We start from the raw sequence: 13,338 nt of genomic DNA, 5'->3' as shown, positions 1-13,338 counted from the left end.
GCTGTCATTATGTGCAGCATATGCATGCAAGTATGGGTCTGTCAAGCTAATTTATCAACGATGCATTAAGAGCTTCTAAACCTCTCTGTGCTGCCCTGTGACCTGCAGTAGAGATTCATCAGGGTGTTTAATGTATTTTTAAAAGCACTGAAAGAGACATAAACAATTAGTGAGAATATGTCTTGGTGGCTCTACAAATTCGAGTAGACTATAAACAGCACTGATGCTGAATTGGTAATTATCTGAGGATGACGGAACTTCCACTTTGTTTTTAGTTGTGCAGACAGCAGAAACTCAGTATTTTCTTAGGATGAAATAAAACATGCAACATATTGGAGATGATTACTAAATTCTTCCCAAATCATCACAAGATATGTACTCATATACATATATTCTTCACTATGAGTTGATTTATTTGCTTTCTTCTGCATTAAAGAGGAAATCACTGTGTTCACATGTTTCCTTACACAAGAGAAGACATGTGGGTGCAAACTTGTTTAGTCTGTCTTGCAGAGACAGACTAAACCCATACAACCCATGTGCAAAGCAGCAAAGCTGGAAAGAGCATGCATTCTAACAGAAGTATTGCAGTACTACCTCTATGAGAAAGTATGCAATCTTTCTGTAAGATACTTGCTTCTTCTCTTTCATCTCTTGGTGCTAATCTAATTTTAAGCTTCCTGTTCTTCCGGTTAATTCAGGCCAGTAGGTTTCAGGTCTCACGTTAGGCAACAAAAATACTTTATATACATTCACCGCCCATTGAATCAGACATGTAATTCACTTTCACTGACACCACTAGTGTCTCCTTTGTAGACAACCCAGAAACCAGTGCTGGTGTTAAAAAGGCAACAGATTCAGTGGTTAAAAAAAACAAAGGCTGCTGCAAATTTACAGTCACGAAGAGAGACCACAGTATCAATGTTCTTTGAGCTGGGTCTTCATTTCAGTGTTTACTACACATCTGAGAAGTTTCATGACTGCATCTTGAACACTTGTGACTTTATCATGTTGATGAAATTGACAAGATAAACCCAGGACTAATTAATGCCACACATGCTGGATTAAACCACTTAAATAGAACCTGTCTGACAAAGTGAAGTAGGCTAAAAGATTTCAAAAAGCAACACAATCTAAAAGAACTTGACATATATCAGGCTGGATAAGGTTACAAAGCATTTTAAAAGGGTCTGGGATTCCAGTGAATGGTGGTGAGTGACATTATCCACAAATGGAGAAAACTAACACAATGTTTCACACACAAAAAACCCAACAGTCAAACATGTTGGTGGTATCGTGATGGTCTGGGGTTGCTTTGCTGCTTCACGACCTGGTATAGTGGAACCATAAATTCTGCTCTTTACCTTAAAGTCCTGAAGGAGTCCTGCTGTTGTGGGACAATGATCTGAAATACCTTTGAACCTTTGAATAACTCAACAACTCAGACCACTGTAATAACTTCTATTAAGATGCCAGGACAATAAACAAAGCTAGCAGATCCAGACGCTGGCACCCATGTGAGGAGGCCATGTCATAGTATGTCACAGTATTATAACAAAGTAACCACTTCCAATGCAATGGAACCATTTGTTGTCTGCCAACATAAAACATAAGGTAACCTGATGAAATTGTATTACAGGTAACAAATGGGTTGGTGGGTGGGTACCATAGAAAATACTTAAAATAGCAGCAGAATGCAGTGGTGTCTGACTTCTCAGCATTATTTGGGAATATTGCATTAACTGGTGTTTTGGTCATTACAGTAGGCTGCGCATGGAGACAGATGCATTCTGACAGTATCTCCACTCCTTAACTGATATTATACAGACTGATGCACATACATCAGTCTGTATCAGTCTGGAAAAGCATTTCTCATGTTTCCAGATAGTGCTGCAAAACTCCTAACATATGAGCCCTTACAAAAATGTTCAGCAGTAGGAGCAATGCACACACCGTTAAAAGTATGCTTTTAACTCTCTGCTGTCTTCCCATAAAAAACAAACAAATATGCTGCAATAAAAGCTCAGGTTCCCATTCGTCCATCAGCACTGTGTCAGAGAAATTAATGACTCATGTTTGTCACACAAATGACTCAGAGTTTTGTCTGTGAGAACGCTGGCATCCCGTGCAGCTATCAACAAATCCTTGATTGTTGATACAGCACTTAAGCCTTTGCTTTTCATAGCCTCCATTGCCTCATAATTTACTCCTATTAAATAACACCTGAATGTATAGTAAGTTCCACAGCAGACCCTCAGCCACACTGCAGTCTCTCTTATTGATCACATCAATTAGCATCCCAGCTCCAGCCCCATCTTCTCACATTGTTCATACTCACAAATACTTGTATCTGTTTTAATCACCAGACACAGGCAATGAGCAAGGAGCAGCTGTGTTTCGTAGGCTGGCTGCTTTGTTGCACTGGTGCGTTGGGAGTGGCAAAAACTGGAGTCCTGCACACAATGCTCCTCCCCGCACTGTGACTTATGTTGGGGTACGCCACTCCTGTTCTTGTGGACCAGTCACTCTTGAGAGCACTCAGAGCACCTTCTCTCTCTCTCTCTCTGTTCCTCTCTCTCTCTCTTGATTTGCTGCAACCACTTTTCCTGCTTTAGATCAACATCCCTTCGTCAGAACCATCTCTCTCTTATTCTCAACGAGGCTCTAAAAATCAGCTCTAGAAGGTAAGAAACAAAACATTTCCTCACATGCATTTATTTTTTAAACCTTTGAACACAACAGGTATTTAGACATGATCAAAGGGTTAATCAACACTGGCAAGTTAGTTTTACTGTACCGAGTGTGACGAGACACATTTGCTTCTATCCACTCCTCACCACCATAAGAACCTGTCCTTACAAGCAGGGGAGATAGCTCAATTTATTTGACTCCCAGCGACACATGGCTGATTTTTTACTGAGTGGGTGTTAACAGAGTCGATATGACTTGTTGATTCACCTGGCTGAATTTTAAGTAAACTGCAGAACCAGTAATATCACATTGAGTATTTTATAGATATTGTGTAGTTTTGCAACTGCCAACTCAAAATCCTATAAGGACCATGCATTTCTATTCAGGTGATAGTAAAAAAAAATTCAAGTAACTTCACAATTAAGCTTTAGAAAACTATTGACATATAAAGTAAAATAGGTGCAAGTCAAGTGCAATTAATGTATTCAGTAAGTCTTTGTATTACAAACCCAAAAGGCGGTTCATTTACAATAACAAACTATAAGTAACTGTGCTGTTTGCCTAATCTTGTTGTTTCTCCACTGTGTGAAACTTTACATCCAGCAAATCTGAGATGCACTGCAGTGTAAATATGTAATATGTCAAGCTTATTAATGCTACTAAAAACCACAAGTAACAACTGTGCATGTTAAAAAAAAAAAAAAAAAAAAAAAAAAGGTGAGAAAGCAGTGGGAAAGAACTGAAACCAAAATTTACTTTACAGGGAGGAAGTGTTTGTCTCAGTGCTACTAAAATCACCCACAACCTTAAATACAGTTTAGTTTTTAAGCCCGGCTCATTGCGATGATAGCCCGTAAAGCCAGAGATGAGTGAGCTCACATTACCAGTGGCTCAAAAGACACATTGTTCCTTAACTGCAAATTAGCAGTATTATGCACTTACACGCATTATTACTTTATAGAATTATTTGTTTTCTACTCCATCCTCAGACACACCGTCACTCATGCCTCCTTATGTTTGTTTTCATTGTGAGCTGCTTGGAGTGTAAGAACTTGTACTGTGTTTGTCTTGGCAGGTTGATTGGATATAATCTCATGTAGTTACAGAAACATACCTTGTAGTGAATGCAACATAGACACAGCAAAAACAGATTGGTTGCTATTTCTCTTCATGTGCTGGCTGACACTTTACTTTCTTTGTGTTGGAAACAGCTCCGGAAAATGTTAAGCACGCGGTTATAAAGAAGAGACATTCAAAAGTGAAAGTCTAGGACGTGTATTGCACACATGGCTTCGAAATGTCAAGCATCTTGCGGGCAACATGTATCAGAAACATTAAACTCGCTTGTTGCCATGTCAGCCAGTTGTGATCGCACCTTGTCGAGCACCTTTAGCCTGCTTGTTTCTACAGAAGTTGCTGTGGTAACTTAAGAGTTATTCATAGATTAACAAACACTGGTTTTGTCATTGTTGTTATTGCCTATAAAAGAGGAGTCAGATAGCAAATTTTATTCCTGGATTTATGAAGCTTAAATGGACAATAAACAAGAGAGACACAGAACTAGGGTTCCACCTAATCCGCAAAGTGGTTGTCAGTCTGGTGAGGACAGTTTTGGCATGGCTGAGGGAGAATTACCTAACGGCTGTATACTGACAAATGGCTGCAATAACAGTGATGCAATCACACGGGAACATAACATGAGCAGAATAGTGTGGTGTGGCAGTTTCAGCAAATCTAAATAACATGATTATAATTGATTATTGATTGAATAACAAAGAGTATTCATATCAACTGGCATATTCATCTGTCAGTAAACTTCATGGATGTTTTTGAATTTAATGAGTCCTTGCAAAGTGATGAATATAGATTGTGATATATATTGCACAATGTTTATGAGAGTAGCTTTAAAGGTTTAAATTGTGTGCAGCCCATCTATGCACACATGAAAAAAAGCTGCATTTCATGTTGCATGCCTGTGTGTGATGTGTAATCGTAGCCAAAAAACAAACAAAAAAACACCAAACAGAAATGTTTTCGTTTAGTTTTTTTGCATTTTAGCACTTTCTCCCTAAAAGAGTTCTTCTGATTGAACAACCTCCCTCTGATTTGGATTTGGTTAAGCATCCGTTTGGCTTGCGAGCACTTACTCATCTGTAGCAGTCCTGGTCACTGTTACGGCTCATCGTGACTTTTTTAAACATCTGCACATCTTCACCTTGAAAGATGCTTTTAGTGAGAACCACACATCTTCTTTAACCCTATTTCTTGCCAACAGGAAATGGCTTCCAAACACAAGATGGGCTACAAGTGTCGGATAGCAGGAGTGATGCTTCTCCTCTTGACCAGCATCGCTGCCCTCATTGCTGTTGCTGTTATCCAGGACACTTGGAGGTTTTTAGAATACAGCAAAGAGGTGAGCACATACGCACATCAGCGCAATACTCCAGGATGCAAATATAAATACGCATGCTGTTATAAAGACAACGCATAAAAACTGCACCGAAGGATCAGAGACGGGGGATTCCTCATCGGTCTGCTTGCTGATGAGTGGCGGTTCTGATGAAACACGTTTAACTTTGCGTGTACTGTTAATGGCATTCAAACAAACAGGCATGTTGTCCGTCTGCTGTTTCCCCTTTTCCTTTTAATTAGAACTGAAAGCTTTTTGAAACAAGGGCTAAAAAAAAAAAAAAGAGGAAAAAAACTCATTGTGATGACTTTCAGTTGCCGTTTTGCGTGTTTGTCAGTTCTCTTTTTGTGTATGTGTGTATGCTTTTTCATCAGGAGTGTGCCAGTGGTTTTTTACTTTTGCAGTTCTCACAATTCTCTAATTTGAGACTTTCTTTTCTGCTAAGGATACCATTACCCCACTATATCTCCATAAAGAAAATAGGCTTTTACTGCTGTTATGCAACATCTTTCACACAGAGGCCTGATGAAAGTCATGGTGGCTACTCTGTGCTTAATAGACAGCAACCTGCTAAGCTGATTGGAAAATGCTTGTGCAATAACATTTTTGTCTTCCTTCTTCCTGTTAGTACGGCATAGTGATAGACGCTGGCTCATCTCGTTCCAATGTATACCTGTATGAATGGCCAGGAGCGAAGGAGAACGAAACAGGAATAGTGACTGAGACATTAAACTGTAAAGTTGATGGTGAGTCACATATAACAAAGAGAGGAGGGGGGGTGCTGGCAAACTCTTTTTAGGCTTTTGCAAACAAAAGAAAAAACATAAAGAGTGTGTTTTAAATTGGAGACATTCTGGTTACTAGACACACGAGAATTTTAGCTTGGATTTGTGTCCTCAGGTAATGCCATCTCCGACATGAAGGTTATCCCCGAGATCGAAGAAAAGACAATGGCAGGATTTAGGAAATGCATGGACATCGTCACTAAAACCATTCCTCCAACAAAACACAACAGTACGCGCCTGTTTCTCGGAGCTACAGCTGGAATGAGACTCCTGCAGTAAGAAGCTTTTGATTATTTATATTATTATTGAAGAGTCAAAAGTGATTTTTTTATATTAATTCATTTTAAGCTTTTCTTGACCTTTCATGCACAGAGGAGTAAGCTGATGACTGAAGAACTGCAAGACATAATGAATACAAATACATTCTTAAAAAGTATAATATTTAGATCTGTGACTTTGTGTGTGTGTGGTGGGAATTTTTAATGGGTACAATGTATGATTTTTAAAGATGAGAATATCAAGACAGAGATGCAGAAATGTTCTTAAAGTGATGTATTTAATACTTTCAAATATGTGCTGTGGATTGAGTTTAAGAAAGTCCATTCAACTTCATTGGTGCTGAATTATGGATGCCGATTTTGCTGTGCAAGCATTCAAGAGACAAAAAGGGAGGTTTGCTTCACAGTAAAGCTTTGTGTCTTATATTGCCCCCCTTTTGCCTGATGGATAACCCCCCTTCCCTCTGGATGCCTGGGGAAGCCCCAGCAATAAAAACACATTCAGACTAAAGGGCAGGACAAAACTTAGGAATCTCAATCACATGGGTCGAACTCTGGGCCCGGCATTAAATATGGCTTTTCATACTTTCCAGCCCAAGGAAAGATGATGACAAAAGCAGACCTTCTAGGCAGAAGTAGGGGACAGCGTATATTGTTGTTAAAGTATAACAAACATACAAAAAAAGGTTGATTAGTTTGCATGAAATGATTTACAGTCATGTGAAAAAGGACATCCTCTTTAGCATAATTTAAAAAACATAACATCTGTTCCAGACTCTAACATTATTTAAATAGATGAACACTCCTCATTGCTTCCAGGCACTGCGAATCAAATGCATCTGATTAACTGCTCATCAGCAAGTGTGAGCACATGGATAAAAGATGATGTTTTGGCAGTTTATTGGTTTAGAGCATTTAGTTTTGTGTCAGCACGACGCCAAACAGGATCTTATTATAAAATCTACAATTGTACAGTGAAAATGATTATTCACAAGTGAGAAATTATTAAGACAGTCGCGAATCTTCTGAGCGGTGGACTTTCCAGCAAATGCACCCCAAACTCAGACCGTGCAACGCTCAGAGAAACAGCAGAAAGACAAAAACAAAACAACCAAAAATAAATAAAACCCACACATAAAACAGTTAATGACAGAAACATTAAAAAAAATCTTCACATCTTAGTGTTTTTAAAATGACATACTGATCTCATTTTAAAAAACAGAGCCAAGCCTTCTAGCCTACCGTCATGACTTCTGGCTTAGATGAGTTTAAAATAAAAATAATAGCAAATAATAGCATCTAAAATACGTGTATTTGGCAAAATCTTTACCTGCTTCATTAATGATAGTGAATCCATTTGTCAACGTCTGTTTCTAGTGTGATGTCTAATAGTTCTGTTTTCTGCTGTGCTGTTAAGAATGAAAGATGCACAGAGGGCCAATGACGTCCTGGTAAAACTCAGACAATACCTGAGTTCCCTCCCCTTCATGTTTCAAAATGCTTCAGTCATCACTGGGCAGGAAGAAGGGCTTTATGGCTGGATCACTGTCAACTACCTAAAGGGAAACTTGGTAGAGGTATGACACAGCCTTCACCTGTCTGATCGATTGCCCAAAAAACAAGATAATTGCAGCTTTAAAAATTTGCTATTGTACGTTTCATCGTTTATTAATCTTCGTTGTTTTTGCAGAAAAACGTGTGGAACGCATACGTACGGCCGCAGGGAGCAAAGACTGTCGGCTCCATGGATCTTGGAGGAGCATCAACACAGATTGCCTTTGCGGTCCAGGATGATCTCAAGGGAGCCGACTACCTGCGTGTCAAACTGTATGGTTACCCTTACAATGTCTACACACACAGTTTCCTCTGCTATGGCAAAAATGAAGCTGGGAAGTTGGTTCTGGAGAAAGTAGTGCAGGTGAATGACTTTGTCCTCCGTTTCTTTTACAAGTATGCACAGAAAAAAAATAGTGTCTTTCACTGAACTCTCATATTCCCAAGGTACTACAAGAGTGGTGGTTCTTTCCTTAGGTTGTTATGCGTTACTGTGCTATCGTTTAAGTGCAGTGGGAACGTCTGGCTCTTTGCACACATGTGCACTGCGAAATCCATTAATGGCCAATTTGTGGAATGATTAGTGAACGCTGCTGTCCCTGAGCTGCTAACAGCCAAAGGATCCAGGGATGCATTATGTCATTAAGAATATTGATCGAACCGTGATTGTCGTCAAGCTAGTCTGGGAGAAATGCATCGTTTCTGGTAATTCATAGCTTCATTCTTGAAACTAATAATGATTCTACAAGAAATATGCTGAAAGTGCATCAGAGTGATGGTATGACAGCTTAACCTTATAGTTTCTGTTTACTTCAGACTTTGTATGCGGTGTTGTATAATTTAAAGAAATAAGCCCTACAGTGTGGAGATAATGTGCCATTCATTTTTTCCTCTTATCCAGTTCAGGGTTGGGGTCTTTTTCTGTCCTATTTATTTATAGATTTTGCCTTCTTCTTAAAAAAATCGTTATCTTTTGACATTTTTTTTATTATTTTTTTTATTTTCCAGCAATCATCTAACCCCAAAAACATAACAAACCCCTGCTATCCTAAAGGTTTCAATACTTCCAAAAAGGCATCATCAATTTTTGAGTCACAGTGTACAAAGAAACCGCAAAACTACGACCCCAATCAAGAGCTGATCTTCTTTGGTGGTGGCGACTCAGACGGCTGTGGGAAAGTAGTGAAATCCATATTTGATTTCAAGACCTGCTCCTCGTCTCAGTGTTCCTTCAACGGGGTGGAGCAGCCACCAGTCACCGGAGATTTCCTGGTAACACGCAGTGCAAATATAACACATGAAAGCAAATAGATCACGATGCAAAACAACTTAGTGTGTGTGTTTCTGCTGGTCCGACCAGGCATACGCTGGATTCTTCTGGACTGCCCTGGCTCTGCAGTTGAATGGCACATCAAACATTAATCACTTCAACACCTCAGTTAGGAACTTCTGCCACAAAAACTGGGCAACGGTAAGTTTTCATACAGGTAGAAAATCAAGAAATTTCATTTCATTTCATTTATTTGTTCATTTTCAGGCACAACAAATACCTATATTGAACATAAAATGCACAAAACAAAAAACAAAAATTGCCTGAAAAAGGAGTGGGACGAAATTAAGGTGAGGAAGAACAGAAATCATGTTTAGGAAGGAGAGAATGACAGAATTAATATGAAGGTAATTACATAAAATACGTTGTCATTTTCATTCATCAAGATTAGAACAGAAGGCACAACAGAAAGTAAACTACTCACCAGCTCTGACAATGCTGTGCGCCCACATTTTCTTCTTTTTGCTCGTGTGTCCACATTTTTTACTAGTAATATACACTGACTGGACACTCTATTAGGTACACCTTTAATGAGTTGCACCCCCTTCAACCTTCAAAACTGTGGCATTTAAAGGAGGATCAATTGGTACTAAGGGGCCCGAAATATGCCAAGAAAATATCCTCAACACCACGTTAAACCATTAATACAAAGCAGCACGCTTTCAGGCTTTTTGCACCAAAGTCTGGCCCTATCATCTGAATGTCACAGCAGAAATCCAGGGTCATTAGACCAGGCAACATTTTTCCACTCTTCTCTTGCCCTTTAGTGAGCCTGTGCTTTTGTATACCCTGGTTGTCTGGCACCCAGCAACCATGTCACAAGTGGTTATTTGAGTTATTGTTCCCTTTCCTCTAAGCAGTCTGGCCATTCTCAGATGACCTCTGAAATCAACAAGGCATTTTTCCCCAGAGAAATACCACTCACTCAACTCCCAGTAGGTCTGCAGTTTATAAAAAACTCAGAGCACCCTCTCTCGGCACCAACACCAACGGCATCTTTGAAAGCATCTCCTCGACCCTCGATTTTGTTGCGAGTGTCTGCCACATCAGTTTTTAAAAACATGATCAGTTAGGTAACAAACTCAATGTCAGGCCAAAAAAGTGATTTAGAGAGACATGCTTGTGCTAACCACAGCTGTAGAGTGCAGCTGTGCAAAAGAAACAAAGTTACTTCAGGATAAAGGTAATGAAATAAACTGCACTCCGTCTTTGTTACACAATATTTTCATGATCTTGATTAAATAATCATTATTTCTCACTGAAATGGGATTAAACTGAAATTAATACAATTAGCTTGTGTCATTACAATCACAGGCTAAACTCTGATCTTTGTTCAACCTTCTTTCAGCTGAACGCACAAAAGAACGTCAAATTCATCGAGACCCACTGTTACGCAGGTCATTACGTCTTTACTTTGCTGGCAGATGGATACAAATTTGACACAGACACCTGGAAAAACATCAACTTTCAACAACAGGTTGGTTAAACAGCAGTAAATAAGACAAATAGTATTATTTTTATTTGTAAGTTTCAATACTGCCTTCTATGAGGCTAGTACATTACAATCCTCCCATTGTTCAAAGTTTATGGATGGCTTGTGCGCTAATTCTTCTTGAAATATAACTGTAAGATGTACTAATTTGGTGAGAGTTGTTTTGGAAAGCTGTTGACAGCTGATACATGTTCAAATACAGGAAGCCATTTAACTGCCTTTGGCAGTCGTATGTGAATGAGGCCACCCACTTGAAACTGTTGTTGATGTCGTAGGAATAGTCTGCAATGAAAAAGCTAAAGAGCAGAAGGCATGCCATCAATTTGTCACAAAGAAACTCCCTCAGTAGAAGGGGATTCCTGGTCTTTGACACTCTGTATATTACTCATGATTCATAAAGGACGAACGATTACAGCCAATGTTTCCACACTGCAAAGAGCGTTCGGCCTTTTGCACTCAAGACAAGACTTTTTAAACAGCTGGCAATTCTCCCAATTTCCAACAATGGCGTTAGTGTGCAGTTTGGGATGTCTGCTGCTTGATAGGTTCTTTCAAGACTTTGAGTTACGAAACAGCCTGTTCTTTTTCTTCTTCTTTGGGTGCTATGACTCATCTTTTGCCCTACAGCTGTAATTATACAATTTCATGATTTTCATCCCGCTGACATGCAAGGTGGTGTACTGGTGTTGGAAGCAAGTGGTTTTAAATATAAAACATTCAAATTACTTGTTTTCTTTCTTTTCCTGTAGGTAAAGAAAACTAATATAGGCTGGAGTTTGGGCTACATGCTGAGTATGTCCAACATGATTCCTTCCGAAGTGAAGAAAATCCCTCCTATGTCAAACCCCGTGTTTGCCGGCCTCATCTTTCTATTTTCGGCGCTAACAATTATGACTACCGTCTTAGTTTTCATCATCTTCATTCGCACCTGCTACTGAGAACGTAGGTTACAGAGGAAATCACTGGCTATTGAAAGGCCTGGGAACTGCTGTAATTCTGCAAGAGGTTCGGAGAATCCTACAGTTGCATGTGCCAAGACGCCTGGACTGGACGTTAACAATCAAATGTGTTATTATTCAGGTTGAGACATGAACTAGCTTTTAGTTTAAAAAAAACAAACAAAACTGAAGAGCCTCAAAATCAATGCAGTACGTTGTGCTGGCATCTTTGAGGGTTTTAGCTTCAGATAAAATATGTAAAAGCAGCTTTAAAAAGCATTAGACCACTCTTCATTCTCTACCTCAGGGAATCTTACAAAAATTAATGTACTTTTTTTTTTTAATTTAGTTGACTGCGCTCAACAAAATAGTGATAGTGTTTGTCTAAATCGCACAAAAATATAAGAGCATCCATCAGTCTCCATGTGCTTGTTCTTGTTGTGCAATTCCCAAAATGAGTCGAACGCCCGCTTTAGACCAGAGCATGAGTTACTGTTTCTTTCCCTGCATTTTACATGTTATAGCACTGAAAATGGTTGCAAATTGTTGTACTGTAGCTTTAATGTATTGTTTTATATTGTGTATGGTCTTGCCAAACTTTAAGCGCACAACTATAGCTTTTTTTGAATTAACATTTCCCTAATAAATGATGCCATTGTCTCATTATTTTCATATCAGTTTAAAATTATTGACATACAACCTACTTAACTAATTTGGTCATCACAGAAAGTCATTCAGTGCTACAGCAGTTCTACGTGCTTCTCTTGATTTAACTAAATGCATCATAGTCGTATATTGCTGCAGTGAGTTATAAAAGGCTTGCATTCTGAGCAAAGTATTGTTGGATAGTTGTACACAAGTGGTTCATTCAGTTGTATAAATGGAGCAGTTGGGAAAAGAAAAATTAAGCCCTGTTAGCAATGACAATCCATTAGTGGTGAAGCACATGGATAGATGGATGGACTTGAAGCAGAGACACTGTTTTTACATCCTGCTGATTCAGCTGGTAGATGAAACTGGCAACTGTTACAAAGTAATATTTTGGTACTTTCCTGGTTATTTATTATTTCTTTATAAAGAAAAGATGAATAAAAATAAAGATTTCATGACAGTAATTTGTTCACAGGAACAGCAAGTATGATGTATGACTAAACTGCATGAATAAAACTGTCTCTTGACATTTTGTTGTCATTGCACTGGAGAAAATGATGCATGATTGTCATTTGATGCAGACTGCTTGCACCGTTTCTGCTTTGGCGATAATGAGCTCTCTTGTCAGTACTGTATGCAATAAACTTCTCAACTAACTGCATCTTTTGGAGCTGTAGTTTCATAATCTCGCTTGGTGAAACTAAACGCTTAAACGTTTTTAATCCTTTACAGCAGTTAAAACCATTTTGCGTGTGTGAACTTAACTTGGTCACTTACTAAAATTGCACACGTGCACACCAATGGACTTTCAGTCCTTTCCTTCTACAGAAAACAATAGCGCACTCCAGTGGTAGTGTGTTGTTCCTGCAGAATATCCAGGACGAGTTCATTTTTGTTATTTTTTATTGAAAGTTTCGACTAAAAAGAAAATAAAACAAAGAAACAAACAAAAAGACACATCTGAAGCTACAGGAATATCCACTGGTTCTACAGACACTCTCAAAAATCACAATTTTAAAGACATGGGGGGCATGTGACCAAGCAAATAAAAAAAATAGCTACAGTGGGGCAAAAAAGTATTTAGTCAGCCACCGATTGTGCAAGTTCCCCCACTTAAAATGATGACAGAGGTCAGTAATTTGCACCAGAGGTACACTTCAACTGAGAGAGACAGAATGTGAAAAAAAAAAAAAAAAAAAAAAAATCCAT

General features: G+C 38.8%; 1 protein-coding gene across 1 annotated transcript; it reads left to right on the top strand.

The window, feature by feature from the left end:
* Window positions 1–2,533: 2,533 nt before the first annotated feature.
* entpd3 (ectonucleoside triphosphate diphosphohydrolase 3) lies at window positions 2,534–12,216 on the top strand. The gene is made up of 10 exons (XM_085365197.1): window positions 2,534–2,684; window positions 4,967–5,104; window positions 5,730–5,847; window positions 6,002–6,161; window positions 7,582–7,741; window positions 7,855–8,082; window positions 8,727–8,990; window positions 9,079–9,189; window positions 10,397–10,525; window positions 11,290–12,216. Exons 2-10 carry the CDS (start codon window positions 4,970–4,972, stop codon window positions 11,476–11,478), a joined length of 1,494 nt encoding a protein of 497 aa, XP_085221323.1. The 5' UTR covers window positions 2,534–2,684; window positions 4,967–4,969; the 3' UTR covers window positions 11,479–12,216.
* The last annotated feature ends 1,122 nt before the right edge of the window (window positions 12,217–13,338 follow it).

This window comes from Diplotaxodon limnothrissa, linkage group LG11, assembly GCF_057381915.1.
Source record: "Diplotaxodon limnothrissa isolate DT_005_m linkage group LG11, D_limnothrissa_male_GT1.1, whole genome shotgun sequence".
In the NCBI taxonomy this organism is placed as follows: domain Eukaryota; kingdom Metazoa; phylum Chordata; class Actinopteri; order Cichliformes; family Cichlidae; genus Diplotaxodon; species Diplotaxodon limnothrissa.
Note: the sequence above shows the minus strand (reverse complement) of the source record. Positions and strands in the feature narration are given on the sequence as shown.